Below are 27,918 nucleotides of genomic sequence, written 5' to 3'. Positions count from 1 at the left end.
CCTGGTAGGAAATAAGAGACGAGGCAGTGTGGAGGCAGGGCTGGAGGCAAGACAGGGTGTGGAGTGGGGGGTGTGGTTGGGTAGATCTGGGGGCGGGGCCATGTGTCCAGGATTTTTTAGTGTCAAATAAGGTGACCCTGCTAGACTTAGGGCTATTTTGGCCTGCTTTTTCAAGGTAATTGGGCAGGATTATAAAAACGTATCTGACAACACTGCCTTGGGGGGAGAGAGACCCACAGAGAGAGAGCGGGAGGGAGAGACAAAGATCCATGGAGAGAGAGAGATGGTAGACAGTGGGAAAGAAACAGAAATGTTGGATACAGAGATGGAAGGTGAGCATGGAGAAAGAAGAATATGTCAAATGGGTAGGAAACCCTGGTGGGTAGAGTTACCAGATGTCTGGATTTCCCCGGACATGTCCAGGGGTCTGGATGACTTTTCAAAACTTTGTCCAGGTTTTGAAAAGCTTCCTTGAAATTGCGTTGGGCAGGAGGACATCTGAGCATGCCCTTGTCTGATGAGAGCAGGCAGTGGGGGGCAGGGCTAGGGTGGAATTGGGGGCGGGAGCGTAATGGGTTGGGGATGGGTGGAATTGGGCAGGCCTGGGGGCAGGTCGAGTCTGGATTTTAATAAAGTAAAATCTAGTAACCCTACTGGTGGGTGAGTTAGAGCCTGAGACCAACATGATTTGAATAATAAAATGACCAGACAACAAAAGGTAGAAAAAAATAATTTTATTTTCTGTTTTGTGATTACAATATGTCAGATTTGAAATGTGTATCCTGCCAGAGCTGGTGTTAGACACCGAACGTGAGCCAGAACCTAATACAGGCCCAGCTTCTCAAAACTTTAACGCAGTTGCTAAACTGTTTACTGACGGTTTAGCCTGTATGCATTTTAGCAGCAGATTATATGTTCAAATGTTTTATTGAGCTCATTCGGAAAGTCAAACAAACACACAAAAGAAACCACAAACAAGCTCAAATTTTGTTGTACAATACCTCTCACATAATTCCCCTTCCCCCACAACCCCCCCCCCCAGCCCCAGGTCCTCCTCCCAAAACAATTCCAACATAGGCAATGAGTTAATACAAAGCAACACAAGCACACCAACGATAATATAGTGATACAGAAAGACATAGGATCAACAGCTAAGCAATTGGCTACGACCCAAGGGGGTCATGGTAGTCCAAAAGTTCTGTCACATCTCTTCGTTCCCACATCAGGAGGGTAATCATCCGGCACCGCCAGATAGAGTAGTCCAGCGTGCCCCCCTCAATCCATTTCAGTAAGATACATTTCAAGGCAATAAGGACAGTCCACTTGAGGAAAGCAGCAGCTCCCCTATGACGAGGGTAGTAATGGGGAACAGTTCCAAATAAAACAAAGGAGAGCATCGAATTGTAATGGTCCAAATACGCTCTACAAAAAGAAAAATAGTGTTCCAAAAGGATTGAATATTTGGGCAAGTCCAGAACAAATGGCCCAAGCCCGCTTCAGGGGCCTGGCCTCTAGGACAAGCTGCTTACTCACGAAATCCAGAAAGATAGGCCCTCTTAGGAGAAATATACAAACGGAAGACCAACTTATAATGTTGCTCCCAAAAGGTGATGTATTTGCGAAATGCAGGCAATCTACGGACCGCCTGCAAAAGCACATCTTCAGGTACCTCTATAGCGAGGTCCTGAGCCCAAGCATCTCGCAATTTAACATGATCAAACAAGGAGGACTCATCCTTCAACTTGCGATGATGAAATTTAAGGGGAACTGGAAGTTGAGAACCAATGGTAAAAGCTGTAGACAACAGCTCCTGACAAGAAGCCTTCAACGAATCAGAAGGTAATGAAGTAATATAATGATGATTTGCATATAGGCAAAATAATCAGTAAACGGGAGATGAAACTCTTCCCGTAACTGTGCAAAGGATTTAATTATCCAATCATCATCGACCATTTGAAACACATAATGAATGCCCCTTGCTTCCCATCGAGCAAAACTTGGTCCATCTACACCAGGGAGAAAAGTTATTAAAGCGGATAGGCAGAAAGGGAGTAATAGAAGCAGACCCAGTGCCAAACCTTCCTCAAGGGACGGTGCAGCACCTTGCTAGAGAGAGGCTCAGGCAAAGAAGAAGGAATGGAATGTAGGTATGCACTAAAATAAGTAGTCCGGAAACAGGAAAGTTCCAAAGAGGTGTTAGTAAAGCCAGAAGTACCCATAAAAAGATCATTAATATGTCGCATGCCACATCCAATGGTCAGATAGCGAAGGTTCAACAAACCCAATCCACCCTTGTACCATGGAGCCGCCGCCAGTTTATACGGCAGACGAGGCTGCTTTCCAGTCCAAAGAAATCTCTGAACCAAATGCTCCAGGCGGCATGCATCGCAAGAGGTCAGATAAAGAGGAACGACTTGAAAAACATCCAACCAACATGGAACAATGAGAAACATAGAACATAGAAAAATGACGGCAGAAAGGGGCCATAGCCCATCAAGTCTGCCCACACTAAAGCTCCCCTTCTCTAAATTTATCCTCCCAGATATCCTATATTTCGTCAAGTCTGCCTATTCTGATGACCCTCCCCCCACTTTTAACCTCTTAGAGATCCCACATGCGCATCCCATTTATTCTTAAAATCTGGCACGCTGCTGGCCTTGACCATTAGCATATGAGCATATTACAGAGATGCACCCGCCCCAAAAGTGAAAACGGTAAGGTTCCCCACAGCTGCAATTTATTCTGAAGGGCCATAAACAACGGTTCCACATTCAAGTGATACAATCTAGACAAATCCAAAGGTATAAGTACCCCCAGATATTTCAATGTAGAATCGGCCCAGTGAAGAGGAAAAACACCCCTCCAGGATGTATGCAACTCGGGGTGAGAAGGCAATGCAAATGATTTATCCAAATTAAGAGAGAGATCAGAATAGAAGCCAAATTCAGAAATGAGATCCAATGCCGTCGGTAAAGAATCTTCAGGCCTATTAAGAATCAAAAATATATTGTCCGCCAAAGCCAAAGTCTTCAACTCCTCCCCGGCCATATGAAGACCCTGAACCTCAGCGAACCCTCGAAGAGTGCAAAGCAGAGGTTCCAAAGAAAGAAGAAAAAGTAGAGGTGAAAGCGGGCAGCCCTGCCTAGTACCCCGAAGAATTGGAAAGGAATCCAAGCGTGCACCGTTAACCAGCAAAGAGGCCCTCGGGTTAGAGTAAAGAGAACGTACCGCATTTAAATAAAAGCCACCCAACCCAACAAGTTCGAGAGTGCGAAACAAAGAAGACCAATGGACGCTATCAAAAGCCTTAGAAGCATCTAGACTGATAAACAAAGCCGGAATATTATGAGATTGACAATAAGCTAAAGCTAAAAGGACCTTGCAAACGTTACAGACAGATTGGCGACCACGGACAAACCCCACCTGATCCTCATGAATGACCTGAGGAAGATGCGGAGCAAAACGGTCAGCTAACAGCGAGAAAGGAGCTTAAGATCTATGTTAATGAATGAGAGACTGACTGTAATAGTATTAAATACCAGTGGGGAGAGAGCAAATGACTCCTAAAAACGCTCAGAAAAGTGAAACTCTGAAAGGGAGGTGGATACCTCCCCTTGAGGCAAGAGTTTACCGTCCAATCATTGCATTTGCTTTGTAGAACATCACTTTCTGACCACTGGTAAAAACTAGTATTGTTTAAATAAACTCTGTTAGATTGACTAAAAAGTTCAAAACAATTATGCACAACTCTTGCTTGGAACGATGATACCATTCACTTATCGTTTGTAAAACTTCAAAAATTCCAGATCGTTTTACAAACGATCACCTCTTGGACAGATACGTTTAACAGTGTGTAGCATTGTAGCATTGGGTCTCCTGAAGCAGAATTTTCGAAACGGGGCCGCGTAAAAGAGACCCCCAAGAGCCCTTACAACTACAAACTTTAAAGTTGGTACAGATAAGTGAATGGTATCATCGTTCCAAGCAAGAGTTGTGCATAATTGTTTTGAACTTTTTAGTCAATCTAACAGAGTTTATTTAAACAATACTAGTTTTTACCAGTGGTCAGAAAGTGATGTTCTACAAAGCAAATGCAATGATTGGACGGTAAACTCTTGCCTCAAGGGGAGGTATCCACCTCCCTTTCAGAGTTTCACTTTTCTGAGCATTTTTAGGAGTCATTTGCTCTCTCCCCACTGGTATTTAATACTATTACAGTCAGTCTCTCATTCATCAACATAATTCCTTTTCTGACTGGTATTTATATTGAGTCCCTGTATGCCTTTTTAACTAAGATCTATGTTAAGCAAAGAAATGGGACGATAAGACCCGGGGGGGTTTTCTTTACCCTTTTCTGCACTTGTGCCCATCACTATCACCGGCGTATTTCTTGGCAGCGGAAGAGTGTGGGCATCTCTCCCACTGTTGTGGCAGTTTTTTCTTTACCCTTTTCTGCGCTTGTGCCCATCACTATCAGCAGCGTATTTCTTGGCAGCGGAAGAGTGTGGGCATCTCTCCCACTGTTGTGGGGGTTTTTCTTTACCCTTTTCTGCGCTTGTGCCCATCACTATCACCAGCGTATTTCTTGGCAGTGGAAGAGTGTGGGCATCTCTCCCACTGTTGTTGTGGGGTGTTTTCCTTTACCCTTTTCTGCGCTCGTGCCCGTCACTATCAGCAGCGTATTTCTTGGCAGCGGAAGAGTGTGGGCATCTCTCCCACTGTTGTTGTGGGGTGTTTTCCTTTTCCCTTTTCTGCGCTCGTGCCCGTCACTATCAGCAGCGTATTTCTTGGCAGCGGAAGAGTGTGGGCATCTCTCCCACTGTTGTTGTGGGGGTTTTTTCTTTACCCTTTTCTGTGCTTATGCCCATCACTATCACCAGCGTATTTCTTTGCAGCGGAAGAGTGTGGGCATCTCTCCCACTGTTGTTGTGGGGGTTTTTTCTTTACGCTTTTCTGCGCTTGTGCCCATCACTATCACTGGCGTATTTCTTGGCAGCGGAAGAGTGTAGGCATCTCTCCCACTGTTGTTGTGGGTTTTTTTTCTTTACCCTTTTCTGCGCTTATGCCCATCACTATCACCAGCGTATTTCTTGGCAGCGGAAGAGTGTGGGCATCTCTCCCACTGTTGTTGTGGGGTTTTTTTCTTTACGCTTTTCTGCGCTTGTGCCCATCACTATCCCCAGCGTATTTCTTGGCAGCGGAAGAGTGTGGGCATCTCTCCTACTGTTGTTGTGGGGGGGTTTTCTTTACCCTTTTCTGCGCTTGTGCCCATCACTATCCCCAGCGTATTTCTTGGCAGTGGAAGAGTGTGGGCTTCTCTCCCACTGTTGTTGTGGGGGGTTTTTCTTTACGCTTTTCTGCGCTTGTGCCCATCACTATCACCGGCGTATTTCTTGGCAGCGGAAGAGTGTGGGCATCTCTCCCACTGTTGTTGTGGGGGGTTTTTCTTTACCCTTTTCTGCACTTATGCCCATCACTATCACCAGCGTATTTCTTGGCAGCGAAAGAGTGTGGGCATCTCTCCCACTGTTGTTGTGGGGTTTTTTTCTTTACCCTTTTCTGTGCTTATGCCCATCACTATCACCAGCGTATTTCTTTGCAGCGGAAGAGTGTGGGCATCTCTCCCACTGTTGTTGTGGGAGTTTTTTCTTTACGCTTTTCTGCGCTTGTGCCCATCACTATCCCCAGCGTATTTCTTGGCAGCGGAAGAGTGTGGGCATCTCTCCCACTGTTGTTGTGGGGGGTTTTTCTTTACGCTTTTCTGCGCTTGTGCCCATCACTATCACTGGCGTATTTCTTGGCAGCGGAAGAGTGTAGGCATCTCTCCCACTGTTGTTGTGGGTTTTTTTTCTTTACCCTTTTCTGCGCTTATGCCCATCACTATCACCAGCGTATTTCTTGGCAGCGGAAGAGTGTGGGCATCTCTCCCACTGTTGTTGTGGGGTTTTTTTCTTTACGCTTTTCTGCGCTTGTGCCCATCACTATCCCCAGCGTATTTCTTGGCAGCGGAAGAGTGTGGGCATCTCTCCTACTGTTGTTGTGGGGGGGTTTTCTTTACCCTTTTCTGCGCTTGTGCCCATCACTATCCCCAGCGTATTTCTTGGCAGTGGAAGAGTGTGGGCTTCTCTCCCACTGTTGTTGTGGGGGTTTTTTCTTTACGCTTTTCTGCGCTTGTGCCCATCACTATCACCGGCGTATTTCTTGGCAGCGGAAGAGTGTGGGCATCTCTCCCACTGTTGTTGTGGGGGGTTTTTCTTTACCCTTTTCTGCACTTATGCCCATCACTATCACCAGCGTATTTCTTGGCAGCGAAAGAGTGTGGGCATCTCTCCCACTGTTGTTGTGGGGTTTTTTTCTTTACCCTTTTCTGTGCTTATGCCCATCACTATCACCAGCGTATTTCTTTGCAGCGGAAGAGTGTGGGCATCTCTCCCACTGTTGTTGTGGGGGTTTTTTCTTTACGCTTTTCTGCGCTTGTGCCCATCACTATCCCCAGCGTATTTCTTGGCAGCGGAAGAGTGTGGGCATCTCTCCTACTGTTGTTGTGGGGGGGTTTTCTTTACCCTTTTCTGCGCTTGTGCCCATCACTATCCCCAGCGTATTTCTTGGCAGCGGAAGAGTGTGGGCATCTCTCCCACTGTTGTTGTGGGGGGTTTTTCTTTACCCTTTTCTGCACTTATGCCCATCACTATCACCAGCGTATTTCTTGGCAGCGAAAGAGTGTGGGCATCTCTCCCACTGTTGTTGTGGGGTTTTTTTCTTTACCCTTTTCTGTGCTTATGCCCATCACTATCACCAGCGTATTTCTTGGCAGCGGAAGAGTGTGGGCTTCTCTCCCACTGTTGTTGTGGGGGGTTTTTCTTTACCCTTTTCTTCACTTATGCCCATCACTATCACCAGCGTATTTCTTGGCAGCGGAAGAATGTGGGCATCTCTCCCACTGTTGTTGTGGGGTTTTTTTCTTTACGCTTTTCTGCGCTTGTGCCCATCACTATCCCCAGCGTATTTCTTGGCAGCGGAAGAGTGTGGGCATCTCTCCCACTGTTGTTGTGGGGGGGTTTTCTTTACCCTTTTCTGCACTTATGCCCATCACTATCACCAGCGTATTTCTTGGCAGCGGAAGAGTGTGGGCTTCTCTCCCACTGTTGTTGTGGGGGTTTTTTCTTTACCCTTTTCTTCACTTATGCCCATCACTATCACCAGCGTATTTCTTGGCAGCGGAAGAATGTGGGCATCTCTCCCACTGTTGTTGTGGGGGGTTTTTCTTTACCCTTTTCTTCACTTATGCCCATCACTATCACCAGCGTATTTCTTGGCAGCGGAAGAATGTGGGCATCTCTCCCACTGTTGTTGTGGGGGGTTTTTCTTTACCCTTTTCTTCACTTATGCCCATCACTATCACCAGCGTATTTCTTGGCAGCGGAAGAATGTGGGCATCTCTCCCACTGTTGTTGTGGGGTTTTTTTCTTTACCCTTTTCTGTGCTTATGCCCATCACTATCACCAGCGTATTTCTTGGCAGCGGAAGAGTGTGGGCTTCTCTCCCACTGTTGTTGTGGGGGTTTTTTCTTTACCCTTTTCTTCACTTATGCCCATCACTATCACCAGCGTATTTCTTGGCAGCGAAAGAGTGTGGGCATCTCTCCCACTGTTGTTGTGGGGTTTTTTTCTTTACGCTTTTCTGCGCTTGTGCCCATCACTATCCCCAGCGTATTTCTTGGCAGCGGAAGAGTGTGGGCATCTCTCCCACTGTTGTTGTGGGGGGTTTTTCTTTACCCTTTTCTGCGCTCGTGCCCGTCACTATCAGCAGCGATGGGCACGTGCAAATTGAGCGAATCTTCGCTGCTGTCCGTCGACCTCATTTGCATGTGTAATTTTTTTGAGAATGCCTCGCTTTTTTTCAATTCGCTATGGAAACGGCTGCGAGATAAAAATGTTTTTGTTTTTTTTGTTTATTTTGTTGACGTTACAGCGCCAGAGTGAGGTTGAAGAGGACAAAGGGGGGGGGAGGGTGAAGAGGCTACAAAAAGAAACCCACCGGGACGTTAAAAAACAAACAAACGCCCTTTTGGGCGGGAAAAGTGAATGGAATCCAAAATTCGATTCAATAGGCCGCCTCGAGCCATTTTTTTTTCCTGAACGGGACAGCACTAGTGCAAGGGGGGAGGAGCCAAGGCTGGAGAGCTTTCCTTCGGCTGAAAACGAGCAGCAGGAGTCAGGCGGGATTTTCAGGCTTGGCTCCTCCCCCTGGAACGGAAGCTCCAGCTCCTCCCCCCCTCTCCCCGCCCCAGCATCATTCTGACCAATGACTGCCAGAAGGAGCTGAAACTCCTCCCCTCCCCGTCACTGTGCTAACCGCTCTTCCTCTGCAGCAATGTTCTGACCAATCAGCGCTAAAAGGGGTAGAGCCAAGAAGGAAAAGCTCGAGGGCTCGGTGTGAAGCTCCGCCCCTTCCCTTTGTGACGTGCCCAACGGCGAAGGAGCCCTTTCTTCTTCCTTTTAACTTAGGGATTGGTTCCCGCTCTTTTGTTTCTTCTGCCAACGGTGGGAGAGACAAAGCCTGAGGCGGAGGAAGAGCCTCGCCTTCATTTCTGATCCTGGGAAATGGCTGCAGGAGCTTCTGCCCAGGTGGGTCTTGTTGAAAGGCACTTTGGGCCCCTCCTGAGGGGAAGGAGAGAGATTTGAGCTGGGCCTGGTTTCTCTGGATGAGTCCTGCTCTGGGTCTGTGAATTGTGTGCCTGAAAATTATATATAAAATCACTCTGCTGTGTTCAGATGTTACTTTTAGAAATCATAAGAACATAAGCCGTGTCTCTGCTGGGCCAGACCAGAGGTCCATCATGCCCAGCAGTCCGCTTACGCAGTGGCCCATCAGGTCCAGGACCTGTATAGTAGCCCTTTATCTATACCCTTCTATCCCCTTTTCTTTCAGAAAATTGTCCAATTCCTTCTTGAACTCCAATACCGTACTCTGCCCTATCACGCCCTCTGGAAGCTCATCATTCCAGGTGTCCACCCGTTAGGTGAAGAAGAACTTCCTAGCATTGGTACTGAATCTGTCCCCTTTTAATTTTTCTGAATGCCCTCTCGTTCTTGTAGTTGTCGAAAGTTTGAAGAATCTGTCCCTCTCCACTTTCTCTATGCCCTTCACGATCTTATAATTCTCTTATATCCCCTCTAAGTCTCCGCTTCTCCATCGAAAAAAGCCCCAGTCTCTCTAATCTTTCAGCGTATGAAAGGTTTTCCATACCTTTTATCAAACGTGTCGCTCTCTTCTGAACCCTCTCAAGTATCGCCATATCCTTCTTTAGGTACGGTGACCAATGTTGGACGCAGTACTCCAGATGCGGGCGCACCATCGCCCGATACAACGGCAGGATAACTTCTTTTGTTCTGCTTGTAATACCCTTCTTGATTATTCCTAGTATTCTATTCGCTTTCTTTGTGGCCACTGCGCATTGTGCCGATGGCTTCATTGTCATGTCAACTATTACCCCCAAGTTCCTTTCTTGGGTACTCTCACTCAATAACAGCCCTCCCACTGTGGAGCTGTACCTCAGGTTTCCATTTCCTACGTGTAGGACTTTACATTTCTCTACATTGAACTTCATCTGCCATCTCATCGCCCGCTCCCCTAGTTTATTCAGGTCCCTTTGTAAATCTTCGTAGTCCTCTTTAGTCCTAGCCCCATTAAATAGCTTGGTGTCATCTGCAAATTTTATTACTTCGCTCTTCGTCCCTGTTTCTAAATCATCTTATAATGGAACATGTGCTCAGAGACATGGAGGCAAAAACAAGGGGCAAACCCCAAGAATATCGCCTCATCACCCAATCATGTGAATTCTAGAAACACAGAACCCCTTCACTCTGCCCTGCTCAGCTTCAGTGCTGAAAGGTTTCCCAAAATATAACTCTACTCTGAGATTGGGTGTTATGTGCCTATGTATACACCCCAATAAAGCAAAGCAAAACAAAACTGCAGGAAAATGTACAGGAATGTATTAAAATGACAAAAATCTTAAAACAAATACATAAACTACATAAAATATATACAAAGAGCTGGTCCTAATATTCCTGTGGACTGGACCAAGTTTCAAAGAAACTTCTTCCTCAGGGGTCCCAGATGTTGGTAATTAGAGTATCAGAAAACCAGATTGGATGAAATAAACAAAATAAAAAATAAACAGGAGTAAAAATCTCCTGTGTAAGGTGCTGCACACTTTGTGTTTCATAGTGCAGCGCTTTACACAGGAGATTTTTACGCCTGTTTATTTTTTTGTTTTGTTTATTTCATCCAATCTGGTTTTATGATACTCTGATTACCAACATCTTCAAAACACGGACCGTGTCGGGTCCGGTCCACATGAATATTAGGACCAGCACTTTGGATATATTTTATGTAGTTTATGTATTTGTTTTAAGATTTTTGTCATTTTAATAAATTCCTGTACATTTTCCTGCAGTTTTGTTTTCTTGTGCACCTTCACTGCAGGTCTTGTTGGTTCTTTTTTTATATATACACCCCAAAACATCTCCCTCTGCCTCACTGAGCCCTAGCACTGTGAGGTCTTCTGAAATATAATTATTCTGGAACTGTAAATTATGTAAATCCAGTAAATTTTCCTCAACTCCATGAGCATCAAGCCTGGGAGACCTCTTTCTGGAAGTGCTGGAAGATGCTGAGTGTGTTTCTGGTTTCTATTTCAGATGCAGGTGAAGTTTGAGGACATCGCTATCTCTTTCTCCCAGGAGGAGTGGGAGTATTTAGATGAAGAGCAGAAGGAGCTCTACAGGGAGGTGATGAAGGAGAACTATCAGACCCTGCTGTCACTGGGTAAGGGATAAATTAGCATGTTTATTAGTAGTAGTGGGCCATCGTTATAAAGATAATTCTGATTATGTTTCTCTTGTATGAGAAAGTGAGTGAGGGCTGCAGTGATCATTTGATATCACATGGATGGGATGCAAACATACCGGGATATAATCTTTTTTAGGAAGGACAGAGATGGTCAAAAAGATGGAAGAGTAGCTCTCTATGTAAAGATCAATATACAAGCGACCGAAATGCAAGGGACCTGGGGAGAGGAAGAAGCGATATGGATTGCTCTGAAAAGAGAAGATGGAACTTCTATCTACGCGGGTGTAGTCTACAGACCTCCGACTCAATCGCAGCAAATTGATAAGGATCTGATTGTGGATATCCAAAAGTTTGGAAGGAAAGAGGAGGTTCTGCTGTTGGGAGATTTCAATCTACCGGATGCGGACTGGAATGTTCTGTCTGCAGAATCGGAAAGAAGTAGGAAGCTTGTGGATGCCTTTCAAGAGGCTCTGCTCAGACAAATGGTGACAAAACCCACAAGGGAAAAAGTGATATTGGATATGGTCCTCACAAATGGAGAGAGTATCTCTAATGTTCGAATGGGTGCTCACCTGGGAAGTAGCGATCATCAAACGGTTTGGTTTGATATAACTGCTAAAGTGGAGAGCGGCCGCACAATACTTAAAGACCTAGATTTCAAACGTACGGACTTTAATGCAATGGGAGAGTACCTGAAGAAAGAGCTGTTAGAATGGGAGGACATAAGAGAAGTGGAAAGACAGTGGTCTAAGCTGAAAGGAGCGATAAAAATGGCTACGGACCTTTATGTGAAGAAAATAAATAAAAACAAGAGAAAAAGGAAGCCAATATGGTTCTCTAACCTAGTGGCTGAGAAAATAAAGGTGAAAGAGTTGGCATTCGTGAAATATAAAAAAACCCAAGAAGAGGAGAGCAGAAAGGACTACAGGGTGAAACTGAAAGAAGCCAAGAGAGAGATACGTTTGGCGAAAGCACAGGTGGAAGAACAAATGGCTAAAAATGTAAAAAAGGGAGACAAAAATGTTTTCAGATATATTAGTGAAAGGAGGAAGATGAAAAATGGAATTGCTAGGCTAAAAGATGCTGGGAACCAATATTTGGAGAGTGATGAGGAGAAAGCAAATGTGCTAAACAAATACTTCTGTTCTGTGTTCACAGAAGAAAATCCTGGAGAAGGAACGAGATTGTCTGGCAAAGTTACCCGAGAAAATGGAGTAGATTCTGCACCGTTCACGGAGGAGGGTGTATATGAGCAACTTGAAAAACTGAAGGTGGACAAAGCGATGGGACCAGACGGGATCCATCCCAGGATACTAAGGGAGCTCAGAGAGGTTCTGGCGAGTTCTATTAAAGACTTGTTCAACAAATCTCTGGAGACGGGTGTGATTCCTGGGGATTGGAAGAGAGCGGATGTGGTCCCTATCCATAAAAGTGGTCACAGGGATGAAGCAGGAAACTACAGGCCGGTGAGCCTCACTTCAGTTGTTGGAAAAATAATGAAAGTGTTGCTGAAAGAAAGGATAGTGTACTTCCTTGAATCTAATGGGTTACAGGATCCGAGGCAACATGGCTTTACAAAAGGTAAATCGTGCCAAACGAACCTGATTGAATTTTTTGATTGGGTGACCAGAGAGCTAGATCGAGTACATATGCTAGATGTAATTTGCTTGGATTTCAGCAAAGCCTTTGATACAGTTCCTCATAGGAGGCTGTTGAACATACTTGAAGGGCTGAAGTTAGGACCCAAAGTGGTGAACTGGGTCAGAAATTGGCTGTCGGACAGACGCCAAAGGGTGGTGGTTAATGGAAGTCGCTCGAAGGAAGGAAAGGTGAGTAGTGGAGTCCCTCAGGGTTCGGTGCTGGGGCCAATTCTGTTCAATATGTTTGTGAGTGACATTGCTGAAGGGTTAGAAGGAAAAGTGTGCCTTTTTGCAGATGATACCAAGATTTGTTACAGAGTAGACACCGAAGAGGGAGTGGAAAATATGAAAAAGGATCTGCAAAAGTTAGAGGAATGGTCTAATGCCTGGCAACTAAAATTCAATGCAAAGAAATGCAGAGTAATGCATTTAGGGATTAATAATAGGAAGGAACCGTATATGTTGGGAGGAGAGAAGCTGGTATGCATGGACGGGGAGAGGGACCTTGGGGTGATAGTGTCCGAAGATCTAAAGGCGAAAAAACAGTGTGATAAGGCAGTGGCTGCTGCCAGAAGGATGCTGGGCTGTATAAAGAGAGGCGTAGTCAGTAGAAGGAAGAAGGTGTTGATGCCCCTGTACAGGTCATTGGTAAGGCCCCACTTGGAGTATTGTGTTCAGTTTTGGAGACTGTATCTGGTGAAGGACGTAAGAAGACTTGAGGCGGTCCAGAGGAGGGCGACGAAAGTGATAGGAGGCTTGCACCAGAAGACATATGAGGAGAGACTGAAAGCCCTGAATATGTATACCCTAGAGCAGTGTTCTTCAACCTTTTTACACCCGTGGACCGGCAGAAATAAAAGAATTATTTTGTGGACCACAAATTACTAGGGCTAAAATTTAAAAACTCCGTTTACACCCCATCTCCGCGAGCTCGGTCCCCACAAACCATCTGATCCCATCTGCACAAGCTGCAATTATGATTTTATATTGAACGTATTTTATTAAAGTATAAAAAGAAACAATATTCTGAACAATTGTGATTTTATAAATACAAATATACAGAGCACGGACCAATAAAATCCCTGTCTCCCCTCCCCTTCACATATATCCCCTCTACTATCAAGAAAACTGAACAAGCCAAGTTATTATAGAATGCTACATAGAAATATCATGCTAACAGAATACTGCAGTCCCCAGTTATGCGTTTAGCAGGATATATATTTCAAATGTGATGTATTCTAATGACAAAATAGAAATAAAATTAGTTTTTTCTACCTTTTGTTGTCTCTGGTTTCTGCTTTCATCTTCTTTTCACTCTTTTCCTTCCAGCATCTGCCCATTCCATCCAATGTCTGCCCTCTCCCCCTTCCATATGTATCTGACTTCTTTCTATGCCCCTCTTCCCTGTCCATCCAGCCTGTTCCTCCTCTCTCCTTTTTATATCATTCATTCCAGCTTCACTGCCTTCTTCATTTTTATCTCTCCTACACCAGATCTAGCATCTTTATCCCTCTCATTTCTCTGCTGACCCCCTTTCCAGCATCAGTCTCTCTACTTTCTCATTCCTCTCTCTCCCCTTTCCCTCATCTGATCTCTCCATTCCACCCTGACCCCCCTTCCCCTCCTGTAATCTCCCTGCCAGCTGTTTCCTTCCTTTTTCCTCTCTCTTTCAATTTTTTGTCCTATTTCACTTTCTATTGTCATACATCACCACAAACAAATCCAATACTCTGAGCTTTTCTTAATAATATGGGCCTTTATAAATAACTGTATATTAATGCAAAATGTTATACTACTTTTATGTATTTGAATTGCTCCTTGTATTTTTTAAAATACTGAATAAAAATTTATTGAACTAAAAAAAAAAAAAGGAAGTATGGGACCGTTGGGAAACAGCGATCACATTATGATCAAGTTCAAAATTGAAGTAGGAATACCAAAGGGAAAAAGAACCATAGCGACAACTTTTAACTTCAAGAAAGGAAACTTCAAAGCAATGAGAGTAATGGTAAGGAAGAAACTTAGGAACACCTCAAAGAAATGGCAGATTGTAGAGCAAGCCTGGTCTTTATTCAAGGACACGGTGATCGAGGTGCAAAATCTGCATATCCAAAGATTCAGAAAAGGGTGAAAAAGAATCGAACAAAAGTCCCGGCATGGATAACCAAAGAAGTGAAGAAAGCGATAGGGGATAAGAAGAATTCATTCAGGAAATGGAAAAAGGATAAAACTGAGGCGAATTTGAAAGAGCACAGGAAGTATCAAAAGGAATATCACCGAGTGGTTAGAAAAGCCAAAAGAAAATATGAAGAAAGGCTAGCCAAGGAAGCATGAAATTTCAAACTGTTCTTCAGACATGTTAAAGGGAAGCAGCCTGCAAGGGAGGAGGTGGGACTGCTGGATGATGGAGACAGGAAGGGAGTGGTGAAGGAGGAGAAAGAAGTGGCGGAAAGACTAAGCATGTTCTTTTCGTCTGTATTTATAAAAGAGGAAAAATCCAACATACCGGAACCTGAGCAAATCTTCAAAGGAGACCAAACAGATAAACTAACATCCATGGAAATAAGCCTTGAAGACATACGCAGGCAGCTAGAAAAATTAAAAACTGACAAATCGCCAGGCCCGGACATAATCCACCCAAGGGTTCTGAAAGAACTTAAGGAGGAAATAGTGGAACTACTATAGCAAGTTTGCAATCTATCCCTGAAAACAGAAGTGATCCCGGAGGATTGGAAGATAGCCAATGTTACGCCCATCTTTAAAAATGGATCAAGAGGGTGAATTTTGGGAGAATGACTGTATTCAAATGTTTTGTTGCATACCATGTCTCACTTGCATGTGTGTATTGTTACCTTTTTGAAAATTAATAAACATATTGAACATAAAAAGGGATCAAGAGGTGACCCGGAGAACTACAGACCGGTGAGTCTGACCTCGGTTCTGGGGAAAATGGCGGAAGCACTGATAAGACAGCATCGATGAGCATTTTGAAAGAAATAAACTTCTAATCACAAGCCAACATGGCTTCTGCAAGGGGAGATCGTGTCTAACGAACTTAACTTCACTTCTTCGAAGGAATTAACAAAGGGATGGACAAAGGAGACCCCATAGACATCGTATATTTAGATTTCTAAAAAGCCTTTGACAAGGTACCCCATGAATGCCTACTTCGGAAACTGAAGAACCATGGGGTGGAAGGAGACTTACACAGATGGATCAGAAATTGGTTGGCGGGTAGGAAGCAGAAGGTAGGAGTGAAGGGCCACTACTCGGACTGGAGGAGGGTCACGAGTGGTGTTCCGCAGGGGTCGGTGCTCGGACCGCTGCTATTCAATATATTTATAAATGATATAGAAACAGGGAAGAAGTGCGAAATAATAAAATTTGCAGACGTCACCAAACTATTTAGTGGTGCTCGGACTAAAGAGCACTGCGAAGAATTACAAAGGGACCTGAATAAGCTAGGGGAGTGGGTGACGAGATGGCAGATGAAGTTCATTGTAGAGAAATGTAAAGTTTTGCTTGTAGGAAGCAAAAACCTGAGGTACAGCTATATGATGGGAGGGATACTATTGGAGTGACAGTACCCAAGAAAGGGACTTAGGGGCACAGTGCGCAGCGGCCGCCAAGAGAGCGAATAGGTATAATCAAGAAGGGTATTACAACCAGAAAGATAGAAGTTATCCTGCCATTGTATCGGGCGATGGTGCGTCCGCATCTGGAGTACTGCGTCCAATATTGGTCGACGGACCTTAAGAAGGATATGGCGATATTCGAGAGGGTTCAGAGGAGAGCGACACGTTTGCTAAAGGGTATGGAAAACCTTTCATACACTGAGAGACTGGAAAAACTGGGACTATTTTCCCTGGAGAAGAGAAGACTTAGAGGGGACATGATTGAGACCTATAAGATCATGAAGGGTATAGAGAAAGTGGGGAGGGACAGATTCTTCAAACTCTCGAAAACTACAAGAACGAGAGGGCATTCGGAAAAGTTGAAAGGGGACAGATTCAAAACCAATGCTAGGAAGTTTTTCTTCACCCAACGTGTGGTGGACACCTGGAATGCGCTTCCAGAGGGCGTGATAGGACAGAGTACGGTATTAGGGTTCAAGAAGGGATTGGACAATTTTCTTTAGGAAAAGGGTATAGATAGAGGACTACTACACAGGTCCTGGACCTGTTGGGCTGCCACGCAAACAGACTGCTGGGCACGATGGACCTCTGGATTGACCCAGCAGAGGCACTTCTTATGTTCACATCAAGAGAAACCACTTTTCTACTACAGTACTCCCCTGATATTCGCGAGGGTTCCGTTCCAGGAAACCCTGCGAATCTTGAAAAACCATGAATACTGTTTTTCATGGGGGAGACTGGAGAGGGCAGCAGGAGCGCCAGCGAGTGCAGCAAATCACTCGCTGTATGCTCCAACCGCCTTTTCCTGTACTAAGTCGGACCTTACCAATCAGGAGCTGCGTGTCAAAGCAGCTCCTGTTTGGTGAGGCCCGACTTTAGTACAGGAAGATGCAGTCAAAGCACACAGAATGATTTCCTTCATTCGCCGGCACTCTGGCTGCTCTCTTCTGCCGTCTTCTCCTGGTCGGCAGTTCTCAGTTGGAAAATACCGCGAATGATCGGGACCGCAAACCGCCAATTGCGAACGACCGAGGAAACACTGTATATTCCACAAGTCCGCCTCGTGCACCCGCTCCGTCAGACCTAGGACCCGCAGGTTATTTCTGCGCCCGCAGTTCTGGTCCTCTAGGCAGGCCTGAAGGGTAGAGCACTGAGTTTTAAGAGCACTCAGGCGATCCGCATCCTGATTGCCCCGGTCCTCATGCACCAATATTCTCTGCACCAGCTGGGCAATCTGGGACCCGTGCCTCTCCACACAGTCCTTAATTTCCTCTATGGACATCTGGAACTTGGTGAGTTTATCAGGGACGAGAGGTACTTCATAAGCTCCCGCAGCGTCTCTTCCTGCAATGTAACGGTTGAACGTGCCAAAGCTCCCTCCGATGCCATTTGGTGAGATAGCGTGGTTTACCGGTATTTGGGCGGCTGTGGGACCTTAGCAGGCATAACACCACTCATGTGCTCCAGTTCACCCCGATTCGCACTCCTGCGGGTTAGCAGTGCTGGGGACGTGGGTAAGAGAGCAGAATAAGACTCACCATGTCGGTTAAAAACAAGAAAAGGGTAGAGGAAGATGGGAGCTTAGGCAGAGAGCCACTGCTCAGCAGCGAGTCATCACGTGAACCCCCCTCCCTCTAATTCTATCCAGTGTGCCAAATGTTAAGTTCCCCTTTGGTGTGTAATTTTCATGCTATAACCGCAGTTATGTGCCACAACAGAGGTGACATGGCAGGAGTGCTCATAAATGCATTTAGGCACCTAAGAGCTATTGCAGGTAAGTACGAGGGGCTGGTGTGCAAATAGGCAGAGCACGAGAGGACTACAGGCGATTTCCTATAGTTACACGCAAAACCTATAGATTACGGTCAGAACACTCAGACTTTTGGCACCCTTGAGAGAATTGACTCCCTTAACTCTACACGCTGCCATTTCCAAGAAACAGCTCACAAACTGGCACTGTCTAGAGATTTATTTATTTATTCAATCATTCAATTTTCTATACCGTTCTGCCAAGGGAGCCCAGAACGGTTTACATTAATTTATTCAGATACTCAAGCATTTTTCCCTGTCTGTCCCGGCGGGCTCACAATCTACCTAATGTCCCTGGGGCAATGGGAGAGTTAAGTGACTTGCCCAGGGTCACAATGAGCAGCGTGGGTTTGAACCCACAACCTCAGGGTGCTGAGGCTGTAGCTTTAACCTCTGTGACACACTCAAGCCACACATGGAAATTCCTGGTACAACATAATCTATCTTTCCTTATTCTATACCGATTATACTAGTATCTTAGAAACCACTCCTGTTTTCTAACTCATGGAAATACCTTCTGTTTCTATCCAGCAGATCATCAGATCCAACACGAATGGAAAAGAGAAAATAATCAAGGAGAAGATCCTGTAGAAATGGAACAAATCCAAACACAGTCAGAAAATGTCTGTGAGAATATTTCCCAGGGAACTGAGAAGATTAACACAAAGAATTATAAGCAGGAATCAAAGAAACAAAGAGACCCTACAGAAGTCTCAAGGGATGGAGTCAGTAAGTGTGAGAGAAATGACAGGGATCTGAGTTACATCCCGGAGGACCAGAGACACCTAGCAGAGGGACCCTTCCAAATTAAAAACAGTGATAAAGTGACTTCTAAATTCCACCATGGTAAGAGGAAAGGAAAAACCCACAAAAAAGAACTTCAACAACACAAAAAGGATCATAAAAATGTGACATCATCTACCTCTACTCAGTATGATAAAAACTTCACTCAGGTTTCAGCTCTAAAAAAACACAAAATGATCCACACAGGGCACAAACCATTTAGATGCACCAAGTGTAATAAAAGCTTCATTTACCTTTCATTTCTAAAAATTCACCAGAGGATCCATACAGGAGACAAACCATTTGCATGTACTGAGTGTAATAAAAGCTTCACTCAGCTTTCACGTCTAAAAAGACACCAGAGGATCCACACAGGGGACAAACCATTTAGATGCACTGAGTGTAATAAAAGTTTCACTCATCAGCTTTCAGATCTAAAAATTCACCAGAGGATCCATACAGGAGACAAACTATTTACATGTACTGAGTGTAATAAAAGCTTTACTCAGCTTTCACGTCTAAACAGACACCAGAGGATCCACACAGGGGACAAACCATTTAGATGCACTGAGTGTAATAAAAGTTTCACTCAGCTTTCAGATCTAAAAATTCACCAGAGGATCCATACAGGAGACAAACCATTTACATGTAATGAGTGTAATAAAAGCTTCACTCAGCTTTCACGTCTAAAAACACACCAGAGGATCCACACAGGAGACAAACCATTTACATGTACTGAGTGTAATAAAAGCTTCACTCAGCTTTCACGTCTAAATAGACATCAGAGGATCCACACAGGGGACAAACCATTTACATGTACTGAGTGTAATAAAAGCTTCACTGAGCTTTCAAATCTAAAAAGACACCAAATGATTCACATAGCGGACAAACCGTATACATGTAGTGAGTGTAATAGAAAATTCACCTGGCTTTCACGTCTAAAAATTCACCAGAGGATCCACACAGGGTGCAAACCATTTACATGTACTAAGTGTAATAAAAGCTTCACTCAGCTTTCATATCTAAAAATTCACCAGAGGATCCACACAGGGTGCAAACAATTTACATGTACTAAGTGTAATAAAAGCTTCACTGAGCTTTCATATCTAAAAATTCACCAGAGGATTCACACAGGGTGCAAACCATTTATATGTACTGACTGTAATAAAAGCTTTATTCACCTTTCACGTCTAAAAAATCACCAGAGGATCCACACAGTGGACAAACCATTTACATGTACTGAGTGTAATAAAAGCTTCACTCAGCTTTCACGTCTAAAAATTCACCAGAGGATCCATACAGGAGACAAACCATTTACATGTACTGAGTGTAATAAAAGCTTCATTTTCCTTTCACGTCTAAAAAATCACCAGAGGATCCATACAGGAGACAGACCATTTACATGTACTGAGTGTAATAAAAGCTTCACTCAGCTTTCATGTCTAAAAAGACACCAGATGATCCACACAGGGGACAAACTATTTAGATGCACTGAGTGTAATAAAAGTTTCACTCAGCTTTCAGGTCTAAAAATTCACCAGAGGATCCATACAGGGGACAAACCATTTAGATGCACTGAGTGTAATAAAAGTTTCATTCAGCTTTTATGTCTAAAAATTCACCAGAGTATTCATACAGGGGATAAACCATTTACATGTACTGAGTGTAATAAAAGCTTCACTCAGCTTTCACGTCTAAAAACACACCAGAGGATCCACACAGGAGACAAACCATTTACATGTACTGAGTGTAATAAAAGCTTCACTCGGCTTTCATGTCTAAAAAGACACCAGAGGATCCATACAGGGGACAAACCATTTAGATGCACTGAGTGTAATAAAAGTTTCATTCAGCTTTTATGTCTAAAAATTCACCAGAGGATCCATACAGGGGACAGACCATTTAGATGCACTGAGTGTAATAAAAGTTTCACTCACCTTTCATGCCTAAAAAGACACCAGAGGATCCACACAGGAGACAAACCATTTACATGTACTGAGTGTAATAAAAGCTTCACTCGGCTTTCAAATCTAAAAAGTCACCAGAGGATCCACGTGGGAGATAAGCCATACACATGTACTGAGTGTAATAAAAACTTCACTGATAGATCAGGACTAAAAAAACACCAAATGATCCACACAGGGAACAAACCATTTACATGTACTGAGTGTGATAAAAGCTTCACTCACCTTTCTTATCTAAAAAGACACAAAGAAGGGCAGAGAAAGTAGAGAGGGACAAATTCTTCAAATTTTCAAAAACTACAAGAATGAGAGGGCATTCGGAAAGATTAAGAGGGGACAGATTCAGAACCAATGCTAGGAAATTCTTCTTCATCTAAAGGGTGGTGGACACCTGGAATGTGCTTCCAGAGGGTGTAATGGGACAGAGTACAGTTTTGGGGTTCAAGAAGGGACTGGATAACTTCCTGAAGGAAAAGGGTATAGATAGAGGATCACTATACAGGTCCTGGACCTGATGGGCCGCCGCGTGAGCGGACTGCTGGGCATGATGGACCTCTGGTCTGACCCAGCAGAGGCACTGCTTATGTTCTTATGTACTGAGTGCAATAAAAGCTTCACACAGCTTTCATGTTTAAAAAGCCACAAAATAATCCACATAGGGTACAAACCATTTATAGATACTGAGTGAAAGAAAAGCTTTGCTCAGTTTTCACGTCTAAAAAGTCACAATAGAAACATAGAAGATGACGGCAGAAAAGGGCTACAGCCCATCAAGTCTGCTCACTCTGCTTACCCACCCCCTGTCTATGCCCTAATGACCCAATTTCCTTATCTTGACCTTCGTAGGGATTCCACATGGGTAGCCCATTTATTCTTAAAGTCTGGCACGCTGTCTGCCTCGATCACCTGCACTGGAAGCTTGTTCCAATGATCAACCACTCTCTGAAGAAATACTTTCTGGTGTCGCCATGAAATTTTCCACCCCTGAGTTTGAGCGGGTGCCCTCTTGTGGCCGAGGGTCCCTTGAGAAAGAAAATATCATCTTCCACTTCGACACGTCCCGTGAGGTACTTAAATGTTTCGATCATGTCTCCCCTCTCCCTACGTTCCTCGAGAGTGTAGAGCTGCAATTTGTTCAGTCTCTCTTCGTACGAGACACCATTCAGGCAACAATCCATATACATGTAATTTGTTCAGTCTCTCTTCGTACGAGACACCATTCAGGCAACAATCCATATACATGTAATGAGTGTAATAAATGCTTCACTGGGCTTTCAGAACTAAAAAGACACCAGAGGATCCACATGGGAGACAAACCATTTAGATGTACTGAGTGTAATAAAAGCTTCACTCAGCTTTCACGTCTAAAAAGACACCTGAAAATCCACACGGGGGAGAAACCATTTACATGTACTAAGTGTAATAAAAGCTTCATTCAGCTTTCACATCTAAAAAGTCACAAAATAATCCAGACAGGGTACAAATAATTTATGTGTACTGAATGTAATAAAAGCTTCACTCACCTTTCAAATCAAATGTCATAAAATAATACATATAGAGGGGCATAATAAAAAAAAAAGTCTAAGTCCCCTTTTGGCCTAAGGCTTTAAAATGTTGAAAGTAGAAGCAGGGAAAATGTCCATTATTTAAAAAAACGTCCAAAAGGAGGTTTTTTTGGATAATGGCCTGCCTTTACTTTTTTGGGATAATGGCCTGCTGTTTAAACGCCCAGACCACCACTACGTCTAAACATACACCATAAAATCAACCTAAAAAAACCCTAACGCCCAAAACAAGAGCTTTTAGACGAAAGAGGAGCCAGTCCTTCGTCTAAAAGCTGGATTCTGTAACTAGTGTCTGTCAAAAACAGCACTGGTTATAGAATCCCCTCCCCTTACAACGATCTGGGCAGGAGGGAGTCCAAGCCCTCCTGCCCCGTGGCACCCCTGAACCCCCGACTTATTGGGGCAAGAGAGAGTCCAAGCCTTCTTGCCCTGGCGATTCCCTGAACCCCCGACAAAGATCGGGGCAAGAGAGAGCCCAAGCCCTCTTGCCCCGGCGATTCCCCAACCCCCGACGAAGATCGGGGCAAGAGGGAGGCTACGTCCTCCTGTCCAGGCGAATCCCCCCACCCCCATTAAGATACGGGCAGGAGGGATCCCAGGCCCTCCTGCCCTCGACGCAAGGGCCCCCCCCCCGAACCCCTGATCGCTCCACCGCCAACCCGACACCCCCACCCCATCCCACCTCCCCGTACCTTCAAAATTGTTGGTCGGACGGACGGGTGCCAAGCCCGTCCGACAGGCCAGACATCCGTTGAATGGCTGGCCTTAGGGCCTGATTGGCCCAGGCAGCTCAAATCCTGCCCACAGGTGGGAACTGAGATGCCTGGGCCAACCGGAATAGGCCCAGTAGGCTTAGGCCCCTCCTATAGGCGGGATTTGAGCCGTCTGGGTCAATCAGGCTCCCTCTTGCCCCGATTGTGTCGGGGAAGGTCGGGCTCGCCGGGGCAAGAGGGCTTGGGCTCCCTCTTGCCCTGATCGAGTTAGGGGTTCAGGGAATCGCCAGGGCAAGAGGGCTTGGGCTCCCGCCTGCCCTGATTTTTGTCGGAGAGAGGAAGGGTGGATCGCGGCTGGGGAGATGAGCTATCTCTCCTGCCGCAATCATTGCTGTAGGGGGTAGGCAGGTTGCTGGGGCCGCTGAGCTGATCGCAGCAGCCAAGATCAGCTCAGCGGCCTCTTTTCAGCACTTATACCTGTTTTGACTTGGTCAAAGTCAAAACGTATAAGTACCGACTAGGCAACCTGCCTAAACTTTTGGTTATACTTGCTGTAAGCCCACCGCCTGCCCTTTCCCCTCCTCTAAAAATGCCTCTTTTTGCTCTATGCGTTTGTTGGTTTTAGATACGTCTAAAACCAGCTTTGATTATGGGTACTTGGATGATCAGGCTTTTTGATTGTCCACTTTTTAGATGTTTGTTTGTTTTGGGTTTGTTTGTTTTTATTTATGAGCCAAATAGGGCGCAAACCATTTACATGTACTGAATGTAATAAAAGCTTCTCTTACCTTTCAGATCTAAAACGTCACAAAATGATCCATATAGGGGACAAATTGTTTACACGTACTGAGTATAATAAAAGCGGCACTTAACATTCCTGTCTAAAAAGACACCAAAGAATTCACAGAGGTCAAAAACTATTTACATGTACTGAGTGTAATAAAAGCTTCAATCAGCTTTCAGACTAAATATTCACCAATATATTCACATTATGGAAGAAAACACTGGCCATGAATCAACAGGTACTTCCTACACTCTCAGATAGCTTTGGTATTGTAGACTGGCTCCTGCCCGTACTGCCTTAAATCCCAAAATTGCTGCTGAAGGTCATAGAAACCATCTTGTGAGACTGCCTCTGAACGTCATAGCAGCCATTTTGACTTGAGACATGTGCTGGGCAGGAGTGACTGGGGATTTGATCCTGCCCCCAGTGTGCCACTAGACCAACAGAGCAGTAAGGTATTCCCTTACAAAAGTCCCCAGTTGTAGACTTAAATTCTATTTGGGAAGTAATTTCAAATTTACAAACTTCCCTGGGAACTCAGTTACAAACATTAACATCTCATTGCTCTGGGATACTTTTGGAGACGATGATATTACAACAAAGAGTGGGCAGGTTAGAGAAACAAACTCTAGATCAGGAAAAAAAGTTGGAAATAATGGGAGCACAAAATCAACTTCTTATAAAAGAAAATGGGAATATTACTTTCAAGTTAGAAATACTGAAAAATATAACAAGGAGACAGAATTTGAGAGTAATTAGTTTTCCCAAATCACCTGTGGTTCCTGCATTGGAAATGTTTAAACGCTACCTTTTGGAGATACTAAAAGTTCCGCAAAATTCTTTTCCACCTATTACAAAAATATATTATATCTCCATGGGGAAGAAGAAAACTTCAGAAGAACCTGTAATGGATGTATTGGACGTGACAAACTTATTAGAAACATCAGAGACAGCACAGATAAGCGCAGCCACACTATTTGTTCAATTAGCTTTAGATTCAGACAGAGAATGGCTTTTGAAGATGTTTTTTAAGTATAAAGATGTATTGTTCCTGAATCATAAAATTAAGATGTACCAAGACGTGTCTAGATTAACTCAAAAAAAGAGGAAACAGTTTTTGTTATTGAGACTAGATGTCTGCATGGGAACGGGGATTGCGGGAATTCTGGGGGTCCCGCTGGAATCCCCCCTAACCCACGGGACTACCCTCTGGCCCACAGGACTCCCACAGGGATGGAAGGCTTTGGAAGCAGGGTTTGTCCATATAATATAATGAACATGTCAGCCTTAGTAAAAGAGGGGGGTTTATAAGTTAATTACCTGAACAGAAAACAAAAAATGGGTTCCACCAAAGAGATTCCACAAGGAAAACAGCAGCACAAACACAAAAGAAACTCTGAATCCTGCTAAAAGTAATTGTTTCTTTTTATGGGGACGGGCGGGGATGGAGGTAATTCCTTGCGGTGATGGGTGGGGACGGAGAGGATCCTGATGGGGACGGGTCAGGACGAAGAGGATCTGGGCGGGGATGGGTGGGATTTCTGTCCTTGTGCAACTCTCTAATTGAAACCCCAGGTTTTAAAATTGGGCGCAACATTTGTATTACGATTTCCATGCAAATGTTTGATTAACTTTAAAGGATTTAGATATATTTTCTTTGATTCTTCACAGCTATCTAGATTTATTATGGATAAAGAGGTTAGAACAGCTAGTATCCCTATAGAGGAACAAGGATAAGCGCTCATAGTTAATATATTAGGTCCACTTAAGATCTTCCATTTATATTTCCTTTGAATTAATTTTTCCTTGAATTATGCTCCGATTTTGAAACTCCTCCAATATTGTGGACTAACAAACAGTTGAAAGAAAAATGTTTATTTTTCCTTTATAGCTTCCAATAATTACTTGTATTTCCATGGATACTTTTTTTTTTTTTTTTTAATATCTTTATTCGTTTTTACATTATGCAAACAAGTGTACAATAATTCAAGTCATACTATACATTCTTCACTTGAAACTCTACATTCATTTTATACCATAAACTATCTCCCCTCCCTCCCTTTCCATATATTACCCCTCATAATGTCATAAAACCCACCCATCCCTCCTCCCCCCTACATATATTTAATGGGGATAAATATAATTATTTATTTATTATAATACTCAATTAATGGTCTCCACACCTCTTTAAATTTCTTATAATAACCTCTCTTGATTGCCAATGTTTTTTCCATTTCATACACCTGACAAACCGAACTCCACCAGAAACAATAATTCAATCCTCTATAGTCTTTCCAGTTATGTGTTATATGTTGGATGGCAACTCCTGTTAAAATCATTAACAGTTTGTTATTATTTGATGAAATTTGACTTTTGGCCCTCATAGACATTCCAAACAAAACTGTGTCATATGATAGGGCCACAGGATTCTCTAACATACAATTTATTTGACCCCAGATCAATTTCCAAAAATTATTAATAAAAGGACAATAAAATAATAAATGATCTAGAGTTCCAGCCTCAAGATGACAATGCCAACATCTATTAGACTTAGAGCAATCCAATTTTTGTAAGCGAACAGGGGTCCAGAGTGCTCTATGCAACAGGAAAAACCATGTTTGCCTCATAGACGCAGACATTGTACATCTTATCCTCCAAGACCAAATACGTGGCCATTGAGATGCATTAATTTGATGCTTAATCTCAATGCTCCAAATATCTCTAAGTACAGTCCTTGGTTTTTTATTTAAATATCCAGATAATGTTTTATACCACTGTGCGGCCTGGTGACCCATAAAATCTGCCTGGAAGCATAAGAATTCTAGAGTAAAATGAGTATTTAAAGACTTCCATTCAGGGAACCCTGTCTGAATGGCCTGCTTCAATTGCAACCATTTATAACTTTGTTTTTTATTAAGTCCAAATTTATGTTGCAATTGTGAAAACTCCAGCAGCTTACCATCATTAATAACATCATCTAAAGTACGTATTCCTGCTTCAATCCAATCCTTCCAGACAATCATAAAACCGCCTATTTGTATCTTGGAGTTCAGCCATATATTTTGACAAGTAGATTTTTGAATAGTAATAGGAGTTAAGTTGTTTACATACTTTAATGTTGTCCATGTGTCCATTAATATCCTATTGGTTTTCCTTATTCTAGGCATTTTAATGCTAAGCAGATGACGAAGCCTGATAGGAGACATGAGCTGCCACTCCAACCATAACCAATCTGGAAGCTTCTCCATGAGTTCTGGGAGGACCCAATACATACCTTGGCGCAATATATAGGATTGATGAAACCTATAAAAATTTGGAAAATTTACCCCTCCCTCCTCAATTGGTTTTTGTAAAGTCACTAGAGCAATTCTTACAGCTTTACCCAGCCAAATAAATTTACTAAGAATATTATTTAACTTTTTGTAAAAAGACCCCTGAAAAAAAACTGGTATCATTCCCATTTGATAACAAACCACAGGCAATATCATCATTTTGACAGTTTGAACTCTTCCCCACCAAGATAAATGTAAAGGATTCCATTGCTCACATAACTCTGTTACTTTTTGCAATAAACTTTTTTCATTCATTATAATTGTCTCATCAAGCGTGTTTTTTATCCATATACCTAAGTATTTTATTCCTTCTTCTTTCCAAATAAAAGGTAATGAGTCAAATAATCCTTTTGTGCAATGCACATTTAAAGGAAGAACTTCTGATTTAGTCCAATTTATTTTATATCCTGAAAACTTTCCAAATCTTTCAATCAAAACCAATAAATTTGGAATGGTTGTTTCCGGATTCCTCAAATGAAGTAATATATCATCCGCATATGCAGAAACTTTATATTCTTTATCTTTATGCGGTATACCCTGTATCTCCTCCTCTTGTTGAATAGCTAATAATAAGGGTTCAAGCACTATATCAAAAAGTAAAGGAGACAAAGGACATCCCTGTCTAACTCCCCTTTGCAATTTAAAACAATCAGAAAAATTATTATTGATATATAATCTAGCAACAGGAGAGCTATACAGAGTTTTAATCATTTGTATAAATCCCGAACCAATACCAAACCACTCCATGGCCTGATACATAAATGTCCATTCCACACGATCAAAAGCTTTCTCTGCATCTAGAGACACAGAAAAAGCCGGATCTCCAATTTCTTTTG

The 27,918-nt window shown here is 43.5% G+C and overlaps 1 protein-coding gene across 1 annotated transcript; it reads left to right on the top strand.

The window, feature by feature from the left end:
- Window positions 1–8,404: 8,404 nt before the first annotated feature.
- Window positions 8,405–20,919, top strand: LOC117354639 (oocyte zinc finger protein XlCOF6-like; the record flags this gene model as incomplete). The annotated part of the gene is made up of 3 exons (XM_033932467.1): window positions 8,405–8,627; window positions 10,707–10,833; window positions 18,473–20,919. Coding segments are annotated over exons 1-3 (2,598 nt in total), but the record flags the coding sequence as incomplete, so codon positions are not given.
- Window positions 20,920–27,918: the final 6,999 nt, after the last annotated feature.

The sequence above is a fragment of the Geotrypetes seraphini genome, chromosome 2, assembly GCF_902459505.1.
Source record: "Geotrypetes seraphini chromosome 2, aGeoSer1.1, whole genome shotgun sequence".
Taxonomy (NCBI): Eukaryota; Metazoa; Chordata; class Amphibia; order Gymnophiona; family Dermophiidae; genus Geotrypetes; species Geotrypetes seraphini.
Note: the sequence above shows the minus strand (reverse complement) of the source record. Positions and strands in the feature narration are given on the sequence as shown.